The sequence below is a fragment of the Neoarius graeffei genome, chromosome 5 (assembly GCF_027579695.1).
Source record: "Neoarius graeffei isolate fNeoGra1 chromosome 5, fNeoGra1.pri, whole genome shotgun sequence".
NCBI classification, from domain to species: Eukaryota; Metazoa; Chordata; class Actinopteri; order Siluriformes; family Ariidae; genus Neoarius; species Neoarius graeffei.
In genome coordinates this window covers 59,976,490-59,988,771 of record NC_083573.1, presented here as the reverse complement: position 1 = coordinate 59,988,771, position 12,282 = coordinate 59,976,490, and the positions used below count along the sequence as shown (strand labels likewise).

The window sequence follows — 12,282 nt, the reverse complement described above, 5'->3', positions numbered from 1 at the left end:
TTGTGGATACATAGAACATATTTTGAATTAAAGTGCCATTCCACCATTGGATGTATTCTTTGGCATAAAATACAATATATTTTATGACAACACGACTAGACAGAGAAATCTTTTAGCTTCAAAATGATATATCAAACATAATTTTTTGACAACGACAAGTATATTAATTTTGCGACCAAAGTCACCTACCCTTTTAATTTCCGCGTGGTAGTGAAACGTGATGTCATCGGCAGGTTCCCCTTCTTGTGTACCACGTGTCGGTCTATTTTTAGACCAGGAAACCCCCAAAGTGAGAGAGTCATTTCTCCTCGTATATGGGGGCCAAAAAAATTGCGAAAAATTTTGAGTTAATCTTTCTAGTTAGCTAGTTAATAAATCTAGTTAATAAATCTAGTTAGCTAGATTTATTGGTATTATTTTTATCGTGTTCTATCCGCCATTGCTGATATGTGCCACGTCACACGTCACGTGGTACACAAGAAGGGGAACCTGCCGATGACATCATGCGCGGAAATTAAAAGGGTAGGTGACTTTGGTCGCAAAATTAAAATACTTGTCGTTGTCAAAAAATTATGTTTGATATATCATTTTGAAGCTAAAAGATTTCTCTATCTAGTGATACCATTTATATATGTTGTCAAAATATATTTTATTTTATGCCAAAGAATACATCCAATGGTGGAATGGCACTTTAAGCCCAATCTGATGTCTCTTTGATTCAGTGAAATCATTCAAAAAATGTAAAACATATACCGTAGGTGGGGTGGGAATCACACGGATTTAGCATGTGGATAATCAAATGTGTCTTTTAGACTTTGTTCTCACCTTATTCATCTGTCGTCACGAGTGCAATATATTTACAAGTGGAATTTCAGGGCACATGTTAATGTTATAGCCTTGATTAGTTTTATTTTAATCATGATAAATATGGTTAATAATTATAACCTTTTGGAAACATTTCATCGTTAATGGAGCATTTTTGTGATTTCCCTGCATGACCAGACACCTGATTCAACTCACCGGTTAATTAGCAGATGAAGTGGGTGTGTTCGAGCAGGAGACTCGAGAAGGGCTGAGGGGGGAAGCCTGGGGCAGAAAACGCGGAGCTGAAATCATCAAAGTCCAGTAGACTTCTAGCAGTACTAAGTGTTCACTGCATATTTTGCTTTGTGGTGGAAGTAGAGGGGGTGCTGAGCGTTTTCACGCAAGGACCCTGTTGTGTATTGGCCCCCATTTGTGATTGGTCCCTCCTTCAAGTAGAGGGGCCATTCATTCATTCATTCATTCAAGTATTCGTTGTTTACCGAGAATGGAAGAGTAATAGGGAATCATGTGGACTTGACCAGAACAGAGACTCGGGCCGTTAGATGCAGAGAGACACAACAGCACCTCGGTGCACTCACCTGAAGAGACGATCTGAAACCGGTGAATTTCTTTGCGCTGAAATCGAATACTGAGATCCAAAGGAAAAGAAACAACCCTGGAGCCGGGAAAAGCCATGGCTGAGGGTACGTGGACCTGGTGATTAATGGGTGAATGTGATGGAGGTCTATCAAGGTAGCGGTTCACAGGGTTATGGTGGTTATGGGGGGTTGGGTTTCATTACATTGTGTCAGGTTTTAGAGTTTCTTCACCAAATCTTTCTTTCGCCCTGACCCTCCCACTTTTTCACTCCTGGAGGGTGAGTAGATGGTCGAGCCTCTCTTTGTTATTTTCACCCTTTGGCTCAAGATAAGGTTTGTCGTGAAGGGCCACGTTGGTTTGGGGGGGGAGCAGGACACGAGGACACACATTTTATTTCACCGAAGATGGGCTCGATTTCACACCACGATTTTCAAGGTGAAATGGCCAGTTTTCATTTTTAGAATTTATTATATATGTCACTCTAGGAGGGGGGAGAGGCTAACAGACGACAGAAAGCTGTAGGGGCCCAGAGCCCGGTAGTGCACGTTGTTTGGTCTGGACAGTGCGTTTACTTTACATTCTTTGTGTGATCTTTTAAAGAAGGGGGGAGTTTTTTTAACAAAAAAAAAAACCCTGCGTATAACGAAATTATTTACGTTGTCTGGATGTTTTTTTTTTTTTAAACCACACATCCAGTTTCTTTATCCGTGTAGATGAAAAGTAATTTCCCTCCAGTTTTTCACTCTACACTAATCTACTCAGGCCTTCATATACCGGTGGAACAACTGCATTAAAATATTATACAAATAGGAAAGTGTTAAAGCTTCATTCTATATTTTAATAGGCTGAAATTTACGTTTTTACATCTGTTTGGAATATGATTTGTCTTTTAATTCCTAGACCTGACCTAGTTTACCCAACAGGCGGTTCACAAGTTTTTGTGGCTTTTGGTTATGAAATCTGCCACTGGGAGTGAGTGAGCAGATTAATTTAATGCACCAATACTTTGAGCTGCATTAATTCCTCCTTAATTGGTTTCTAATGAACTCGAAATCGATGTTTTGTATTTGATTTCCTTTTTTTCCCCTGTTAATATTATTTTACATCGTTGCAGGAGGCTGCACTAAAACTGAGGAAGAGGAAGGACAGAGTATTGAGGGGACACAGTCGTTCCACGGTGTCGGTGTGTGTAAATGGTTCAATGTCCGGATGGGTTTCGGCTTCTTGTCTATGAACAGCAGAGAGGGAGAACCGCTTGAAGCTCCAGTCGACGTGTTTGTCCACCAGGTAACACATGGCGTGTCCTTTTTTTTTTTTCTTTCATAAATCTAAGTAGTCTTTTTTGGGGGGGGGGGCTTGAACAGCGCTATAATTCGTAAACGCTTGTGTACTCATGGCAATAGTATAGTGAAACCAGGACGTCCTGAAATGGCCCATGTTGGAGAACCCCATTTACCTTTGCTGATTAGTTTCCCATGCCAGGCTGCTGCCTCCACCCCGAAGAAAATTCATGGTTTCTTGTTACATCTTTTCATACTGGGTTCCTCTCTCCAGGTTTCTGCTGAAAAGTCATTAAAGGCTATCTGTGGTCTTTGTGAGACCCATCCCCCTGCCCCTCAAGCTACAGTATGCTAATAGCTGTTTCACACAGGAGACTGTGCTTTTATTTCTACTAGTGCAGAGATGCCATTCTTCCTGTTCTGGCTGTGTCCCTCTTTTGTACATGGTAACAAGTCATCGTAGAGACTTTTTTTTTTTAAGAGTATGTGTAAAATGGACAGCAAATATAGAGTACTAGCCAAAAATGTGGACAAATCTTCTAATTCTGTGTTTAATTATTATTAAGATACTTCATGTCTTAAAGTAATGATGGATGTCGTTTCTTGAGACATGGATTACTACAGCTGTGGAATAGGGCTATTTACATAATTATTTTTATTATTAATTGTTTGATTTCAAATGCATTAAGTAGGCAGAAAATTCTACTTTTAATGAGCCACACCTATTAATTGAAAGTCATTCCAGGTGACTACCTCATGAAGCTAGTGGAGATAATGCCAATAGTGTGCGACGTGTCCTCAAGGTAAACTGTGGCTACACTTAAAAATTGTACCTTTAGGGGTACAACGGCTTGTCACTGGGGCAGTACCCTCTTGGGTACTTGTTTCTACAATTGGTCTACTGCTTTTTTTTGGGGGGGGGGTGCGCAATGCAGATTTTTTGGGGTTTTTTTTGGGTGGAGGACCCTAGAAAGGTACACGTAGTTATTTTGAGATCCATGAGTGAGCCCTAGGGGGTACTTTAGTGTATATTGTACCTTGGGGGATGGAAATGGATTCCTAATGTTCTGACAGTACTTTGAAGAATCTAAGTTTAGTGACACTTTTTTTTTTTTTTTTGACCACATAATTCCAGCTATGTTCCATGTTATTTCATAGTTATGATGTATTCAGTATTGTTCTACAATGTCAAAATACAAAAACTATAAGTAAGATGTCTAAACTTTTGACTGTGTGTGTCTTAATGAATTATGGTCCGAGCAAGGAATCTGGGGAGGAGGAAAAAAAGTGGTGTATAATCTTTAAGTTACAAATCTAGGAAACAATCAAATTCAGTACAAAAATCTAGTTGGGTGTAATTATCAATACATGGTAGTTGGTGTTCTAAGACCAATTAGTAGAAGGGTGGTCCACATGCTGGGCCTGTAGGAGCCAAAGTTATTGAGGGCCAAAATTGGAAGCAGCATGTCAGAGAACATGAACTGCTGGGATTTGCTTGGCTTTGTACAGGCAGACAAAGGAAGCTGTATCCCAATAAAAAGTGCTTTTCCCACCCGTGACCGACCCCCCCCCCCCCCCCCCCCCCCCCACTTTATCTAGAGAGCCATCCCTCCCATTGTCCTCTGATGTCTTCCTTTACTTCTCCCTTACTTGGCCCCAACTTCTCAAAGTAGCCATGTGTGACTTGGTAACATTATACTCCTTAAATATGAAGGAAAATTAAATATATAGCCAAAGATTCAGTAAGCCATTTAATCATAATGGTTTTAAAACAAAATGTTTCTGAAAGTCCATTATGGCTTTTCATTTGGAATTCCTATTTAGAAGGAATACTTTTGGTGGTCAAGAACTAATTGCTGTTAACATTTTAGTGCTTAATTTTACAAAGCTGCTAGAACTTTATTTTACTGGATGATTTGAAAACAATTTAAAAAATGTATATTGCTCTACCAAGAATTGTAGCCTATAACAATAGAAGTCTTCAGAGATGCATGCAATGTTCCTTTTGTGTATTTAAAAAAAAAAAAAAAGAATTGGTTTTAGTCCAAGGTCATGTTTGGGCTATAGTAACCCTTTGAAAGTGGGTATAGCAATTAAGGTGGGGTTTACATTAGACCGTATCAGCGGATCATCAGATTAACGTTTTTAAAACGATTAGTGTGCACACAGCAACACCAATACACGATTCGCGTGCACACAGCAACACCAATACACGGATACGCTCGGCTCCGCAGGCATCCTGCGCTCCAAATCACTCCGCCCTGAACAGCGAGTGCCCTCTGGAGGGTGCGCACTCCGGCCCTGCGCAGCTCACAGAGCGCGCGAGTGTAGTGCACAAGCAGTGATTCGGGACTGAGCCGCTGTGTGTGAGATCCCAGCGCATATCACTTTACCACTTGCAAGTGGAAGGATGGCAAGCCTAAAGACAATCATAACTACACAATGGGCAGTATTTGCATCAGTATTTGCAGTATTTTCATACTTTTATACTCTTTAATGAAAGGTGATACAAGGCGGAAGTCCGCGCCGTTTTTCAGCAGTCGCATCACATGACCAACGCCAGCGAACCAGGAAGGTGGATGTCACAGTGACGTTGTCCAATGACGACGCCAGCTAGAGCTCAGCACAGCGTATCCGCATATTCTCAATGTTTACACAGCACCGGAGCTGACACGATCTGGATTGAATACGTGGACCCTGGCGGATTCCCGTTTCCCGGCATTTCCAGGTGGTTTAATGTAAACGGACAGTGCATCCGCGAAGAAAACGAGACAGATACGGTCTAATGTAAACTTGGCCTAAGTGATGGTTCCATACTGATGTTTTAGGGATGGAGAAAGGCATTAATATTCATTAGTGCAGACACTAGCCAGTTATGCATCTGTGTTTTACCAAATCTCAGTGCTGCATTTGATAAGGTTCATCACATGATGCTGCTGGTGCAACTGGCTTTGCATTGACTTGGTTTCAAGATTATTCAAGTAATAGACAAAATACTGTCCCAGAAAGGGAGTTGCTGCCAACTAATGTAATTTGTGTTCTACATGGATCACTGCTCTTTTTAATATTTACATGTTGCCTCCTGGACATATTCTTCAACATTGCTATTATTTGTATATTGATCTTTATATTATCAAAAAACATCTTAACCACTACTGCAACATTCAAGGACTACCTTCAGAAGTTTGTATCCAGGATACACAGGGGGGTGGGGTTTTTTTTGTCCCCCCCCCCCCCCCCCCCCGATTAACCTCTAAATAGAAATCATTCTTGTAGGCCCTATACTTCTCACTGTACAACTTTTTACTGAAGTTAATCTCGTCAGTCACACCATGTCTTCAACTTTCAATTGAACCTTACATCCATACAATCAGACGAGGCATTTTTACATTTATTAAATGTAGCCTGTATCTAGCCATACCTTGCTTTTATTAGGTGGTTACCCATCATGGAGTTACTCATCACCTTAAGTCCCTTCACAGTTTATCTTGAATATATCTGACACTCTTCATTCCTTGGGTATGCTCCACTCATTCCAAAGACTAGGCTCTATTTTATGGGTGGTGATGGTAGTCTTTATTACTACCTATGTCAAGCATTAGGGTGGTTGACAATTTGGATTTTCTTAATTCTGTCTAAAGGTTGGTTCAAGAATGCATATATTTTAATTCTTTATTGTACTATGGTATGATGACTGAGACCTGTATATCTAGCAAGCGATGCTCTTAAAAAGGCAATATTGCATTTGACCTGTAATTCTTACTAGCCTACAAGTAATACTATTTTTGATTTTGTTTATTGTCCAATATTATTGGGCAGTTTGAACCTGTTACAAATTCATTTCAAAATGAAGCTACTGAGGGGACAGAGCGCCTTTTTATACATTTTTGGTTAAATTGTGCAATCAAATGAGGTTCTCCATTGAATAAATTTATAGCATTCTGCTGGTCACAATAGATACACAAGTGATTTTTAACTTGATATTGCTCTTGACACTTTTTCTGACCCAGGGCTATCCCTAGTTTCTAACACTAGTTTAAAGTTTTCTGTACTCTCAGCTCAAGATGAATGATCTAACTTGATGATAAGCTACTGAACTGGTAGTGTAGGAAGCAGGGAAAACTTGAACCTGTGCAGGACTGTAGGGTCTCCAGGGCAAAAGGTGTGAACCCTTGCTCTAAAGGCCAATTTATGCTGACAACCCAGCCCTCGCAGATGGCGTCGCAGATGGCGTCTGCGAAGCCACCCTCCTTCGCAGACGCTCTGCATGCACCTCCCAAAAATTGTGACCACCGCAGACAGCCTCGCAGACAAGAGGGCTCTGATTGGTCCACTCTACATCTGCTGTACATGCACTTCCGCTTCCCTACTTTCCCGGTTTGGTTTGTTTTCACGACCGCCATTTTTAAAAACCACGAGTGAAGATGGAGCAGCACGAAGAGCAGTTGATCGAGGAAGTACGTACATCTATACGACTCCAGTTCTAGTCATTATAAGTAACCAGAGGATAAACACTCCACTAACCACACCCACCAACTACTCCTAGCGACTTCGCGCCCCCTTGCGTTGTGGTGGTGAATAACATCGCGCACGCCTATTACTCCCCGCAAAACGATAAATTACAACTGTCTGCGAAAAGCTATCTGTGAAAGCCTTGTCGCAAGAGCATGCAGAGGCCTTAAGCCACCTCTACATGCCTCTGTACTGAGGAACAATTTAAGGAATTTTCCTGGACCCCCACCCAGTCCAACTTGGTGGTCAGTGAGACAAGAATTAAGGCTTTGGAGTGTGTGGTATTGGGGGAGGGTGTGTGTGTGTGTGTGTGTGTGTGTGTGTGTGTGTGAGGGACTCCACTACGGTGTGTGGAATGCAGAATCTCCTGGAAATGCACACTTTTGGTTCACACATTCTATCCTAGAAGTTTGTAACCCCTCTCACTAGAGAGAGAATTGGTTGTAGCTGTGGAACTCTTAATTGATGCCCATTTCTTATTACCTGTATGACTACAAATCCAATCTATAGAATCTAAGCTAGAGTATAGATTAGAATATAGAGAGGCCTAGCAGAACTTTCAAGAAAAGGTTTTTCAGTGTGAATGATTTGTGGATATTCATGATGGTTCCACATCAGTCCATTAACTATCAATGCTGAATTGGAAAATATAGTCACTTTCCTTAGAGCTTATTATTTTAGGTGTTGCTGTTACATCTCATTGTTTGGATGTAGTCTTGGACTGTTTTACTTCCTGTCAGGATTCTCTGAGGTAAGTACTGATCAATATTTTCCTTTTCTCAGAGTAAGCTACACATGGATGGGTTTAGGAGTCTGAAGGAAGGTGAGGCAGTTGAGTTCACCTTTAAAAAGTCTGCCAAGGGCTTGGAGTCTGTGCGAGTGACGGGGCCTGGAGGAGCACACTGCATTGGCAGTGAAAAGAGACCCAAAGGCAAGAGTGCCCAGAAACGTCGCTCCAAAGGAGACAGGTGAGTCAACTGGGCATTAATCACAAACAATGCTGTTTTATCAAAGTATGTTGCTGCTGTTGTGTGGTGGGCTATATCTTGACATCTGTTCATGAGCGATTAACCTCAACCTTAAATATGGGAGTTCATGCCCTTGTTTTATTGCATTGAAGTGGAGATCTTAACCTCTCACTTTAGTTTTATTTGTAATGTTATTTGGTCATCTCTTGTGCCCTCACTCATTCTGTCCTCAATTCATTTCATGGCTGGGGTCAAACAGACTGGCTTGACATGTGACCTGGATCAATAACCATTTAAAGTTTCTGGATACTGGTGCATCTCTACTCGACTGATTTTACCTGAACATCCACCCCTTGTATTTGTATGCAGGTTCTGGTTTAAATTTTAGATCTTGCCATCAATTCATGATTGAGGTAAATGCCTAACCTAGATTTAGGAATCTCACACTGTCTATACTTCACATCATACATGAGGTTGGGGACCTTGATCTGGATTATTAGTATGGGCAGATGTTAAAGGTATATTGGGTGCCCTCTTTTTCAGTTGGTTCTGGTTATAGTAAAGAACAAAATGTAGCTGAACTCAAGTAGGGATTGCTACAGTTGCCTTGGACTATGTTGGTCCTTTTAAGAGGTGCCACAGCTGTCTAATGTGATTATTCCTCCTTGTCAATGACACATGGTACATTTTAACAAGTTATTGTTAGAGCTGCATTGTCCATATGCTTCATCCATGGACATGTAGCAAGATAGAAGCTACACAGAGAAGGATGGAAAAGGTTTTTATCCATTGGGATCTGTGCACATCTTGCATACAACACAAATGTAAGCTGTTGCTGTTTTTATTTGCTTTTCTTGCTCCATTTGTGAAATCTTGGTTTCTACACACACTTGAGATTTGCAAAAACAACTTTATATATATATATATATATATATATATATATATATATATATATATATATATATATATATATATATATATATATATAAAATATGCTGTGAGGAAGAAACACAGGAGCTCATTTAATTGATAACAGATGTAGGTGCCTAAAAGTGGTCAGGGGTCATTGTTGCCATGGAAACTGCATAAGTTTGGGGCTTGGGGGTGAAGTTGGAGAAGGAATAGGTCATAGTTCATAGGTTAACATTGCAGTTTTTTCTGACAAAGGGCTCTATAGACTTTCTGCACACGCTTTCTCTGATCGATCCAAACCCCCAAGCTGCTGCAATGGTGGACCCATGTGGACTCTCAGTTCAGTGCCTATAAACCACCAGCAGTATCCCTGTGCTCCCCAGTGTCCCCACATGACCTCGTCTACATACACATCAATGCAGTAGTGACTGAGTGCACCCACCACCCATCTATCATTCACATTGCCATACACGGCTGTGATCTAAACCCCTTTTCAAAGCCAACCGCCTTTGACACCATGCGATGATGAAACATAATTTGGGCTGTAGTAAGTTGCATAAAAATTCTGATTTTGCATTTGTTCTGATTTCTGAATTTCACTGCTAATGTATCAGCCATATCCATGGTCAAGATCCATGGTGTTAAGTTTGATAAACAGTATATAGTAGTCAAATATCATGGATTACATGGAAGCACCTAAAACTGAATTTCACAATCATTCAATTAGCCTTCATAAGTGTCTGTCTTTTGTGTTTTGGCAGTAGTGACTTGTCAATCCAAATTTAATTCCATACTGCTCAATCTAAACTGAGAAGTTAATATCTTGGAGTAGAGCATTGTTTGTCCACATGGGTTTCCCAAAACATGTCAGTTGGTTGTCTGACAATGCTAAATTGTCGTGTGTGAGATGCCCGACAACTGACTGGTGTCCTGGATTCAAGGACTCCAGGATTCAAAGAACTGGGATTGTTCAGTTACAGATGAGTGAATGCTGTATACAATAAAGGTTAGCACCTTTTATGAAGCCACAATGATACTGGATAGCTATGCTTCTCAGCTACTGGCTCCAGGTTCCATATTCTCCTTTTGTGAACTTATGCAGTATTTTTGCTTTATTTGAATAGAAATGTAGCTAGATAATGTCTCCGTATTCCAGTGTCATGTTTTTTCAGCATTATTTAATCTCCATTTCTCAGGTGCTACAACTGTGGAGGTGTAGACCACCATGCAAAAGAGTGCAAGCTGCCGCCTCAGCCAAAAAAATGCCACTTCTGTCAAAGTATCTCACACATGGTTGCTAACTGCCCAGTTAAAGCCCAGCAGTCCTCACCAGGCTCTCAGGAAACACCTTTCACTTTGAAGGGAGAGGAAGAAGTTCAGAATTCTTCCCCTCCACTCACAGAGGTCACCAACTGAGGCAAGAGAGTGAAGAGGAGGTTGGGATAGAGCTCACAAGTCAATCATACCACTAGATTAAAAAAAATGAACATGGGTTCCTACTAATGCTGCTTTTGGAGCTACCTCAGGTTATAGAAAAGAATGTACCAGTTTGTCTTTGGTGTAACACTCAGGAATAGAATTTTTATACTCAGGAATTTTTACAGTGAATATTGTATCTCAATAACAGAAGTGAATTCTCTGTATCTGATTTGCAATTATAGTTTTCTACATGCTTTTATTGAGTGACGTTTTGATTGTCCGACAAAGAGCAGAGGCTGTGGAGTCACTACTCTGTAAAGAATGTGTGTATTTCATGGATATTTATTGTGAGGTTGGGGTGTGTTTACAATCAACTGACCTCATTACCTGGGGCCAAATGAATGTTGCGTTGCATGGCTTGCCAGTGATTTTTCATGTTTTGTTTTATCCCTGGTAAGTTATAGATTGACTGACTATTTTTGAAAGAATAACAACTTTGATTTTGGTTTTAAAATTGGTCTGAATTCAAAATGAGTTGGCATCAACTGCTACTATCTATGCTACCAATGTTTGCTTTTTTTTATTTGATAGTTTAATAAGAGTTTATTCTTTAAGTTGATGTATAATTCACTAAGACCTTTCCTCAGTAACCAGGTGTCTTTAGGAAGAACTAGCCTTAACAATCTTTATTTAAAAAAAAACTATCAGACTTTCTTATACATACCATATGTTAATCTAGATAAAATCAGTCTTAATATTTATTACTACAGCTTCTTCCCAAAAAATCCTTTCCCTTTGCATTGATTTTAACATCCACCCTCCATTATTTATGGAATGTTTCATTTACAGTATGAATTCTTCTATGCACAATTTTGTTAGACTTGGTAGATCAGTGTTTGGGGAGGGTTTTTTTATTTAATTTTTTTTAAATATATACTGATAGCAGTGCAAGTCTGCACTAATCATAGCTTATGCCTTGTGGTCATTTTACTGGTGCTGTTTCTGATAATTTTTTGGAGCAATGTTCAGGTTTTTTTTTTAATTAATTCCTGATTAAGCTAGCAGTAACCCATGGTGATGTATCTAACCATGAAGCTGAAAATGTCAGGGAACACAGATGTTTGGCTACATGCATTAGGAGAGTAGTCTAGTGAGGCATGTCAGAGGAAAACGACAACTCCAGTCTCAGCATTATTAAAATGGACCATTAACAATCACTTTATTTAAACAAGTGTTGATATTAAGTAATTACTTTTGAATATATGACTACCAACAATCATGTTATTCTTACACTTAAGTAATCAAATTTGTTTTGAAATGTGTAGAAAATGTTTTCTTAAATTCTTTTGAGGTTTTATGTCTTTTTTTTTTTTTTTTTAAAAGGCATGAGGGGAACTTGTGTATTTGCACAAAGATGGAACATAATTTTAGCACACTTGCCTTTGCTGGATGGGCCCCCCCAATTTGTATTACAACTTTGCACATGCACGATACATTTCTGATTTGAAGTTTGTACTTTTTTTTTTTTTTTTGGCAATTTTGTTCTGTTCCAATAGATGTAATCTTAAGCCCCCCCAGTACAGACTATTCAAGGTAAATGGAAATTTAACTGTCTTGGGCCCCATAAAGTTCAATCACATAATGGCAAAAACACACTTGAATGTTTACCCTGTGTTTTGCAACTTTTATATAAGATTATTTCTGTTTGGGTTAATTTGATGGATACTTCTGACAAATTTATATTCTTTAAAACACTAAAATTTCTTAATGTTTTTGTCTTGAAATGC

At 39.7% G+C, this 12,282-nt stretch overlaps 1 protein-coding gene across 1 annotated transcript; it reads left to right on the top strand.

The window, feature by feature from the left end:
• The first annotated feature begins 1,808 nt into the window (after positions 1–1,808).
• On the top strand, positions 1,809–10,492 carry lin28aa (lin-28 homolog Aa). Its single transcript, XM_060920639.1, has 4 exons — positions 1,809–1,839; positions 2,519–2,691; positions 7,980–8,164; positions 10,273–10,492. The coding sequence occupies exons 1-4, from the start codon at positions 1,809–1,811 to the stop codon at positions 10,490–10,492; spliced, it is 609 nt and encodes a 202-aa protein (XP_060776622.1).
• Positions 10,493–12,282: the final 1,790 nt, after the last annotated feature.

Excerpts from the sequence above, each read along its gene's own strand:
- lin28aa (XM_060920639.1), top strand. The coding sequence starts at position 1,809 with ATGGGCTCGATTTCACACCACGATTTTCAAG. Across the intron at positions 1,840-2,518 it reads TTCACACCACGATTTTCAAG|GAGGCTGCACTAAAACTGAG; the intron begins GTGAAATGGCCA and ends ACATCGTTGCAG. Across the intron at positions 2,692-7,979 it reads TCGACGTGTTTGTCCACCAG|AGTAAGCTACACATGGATGG; the intron begins GTAACACATGGC and ends TCCTTTTCTCAG.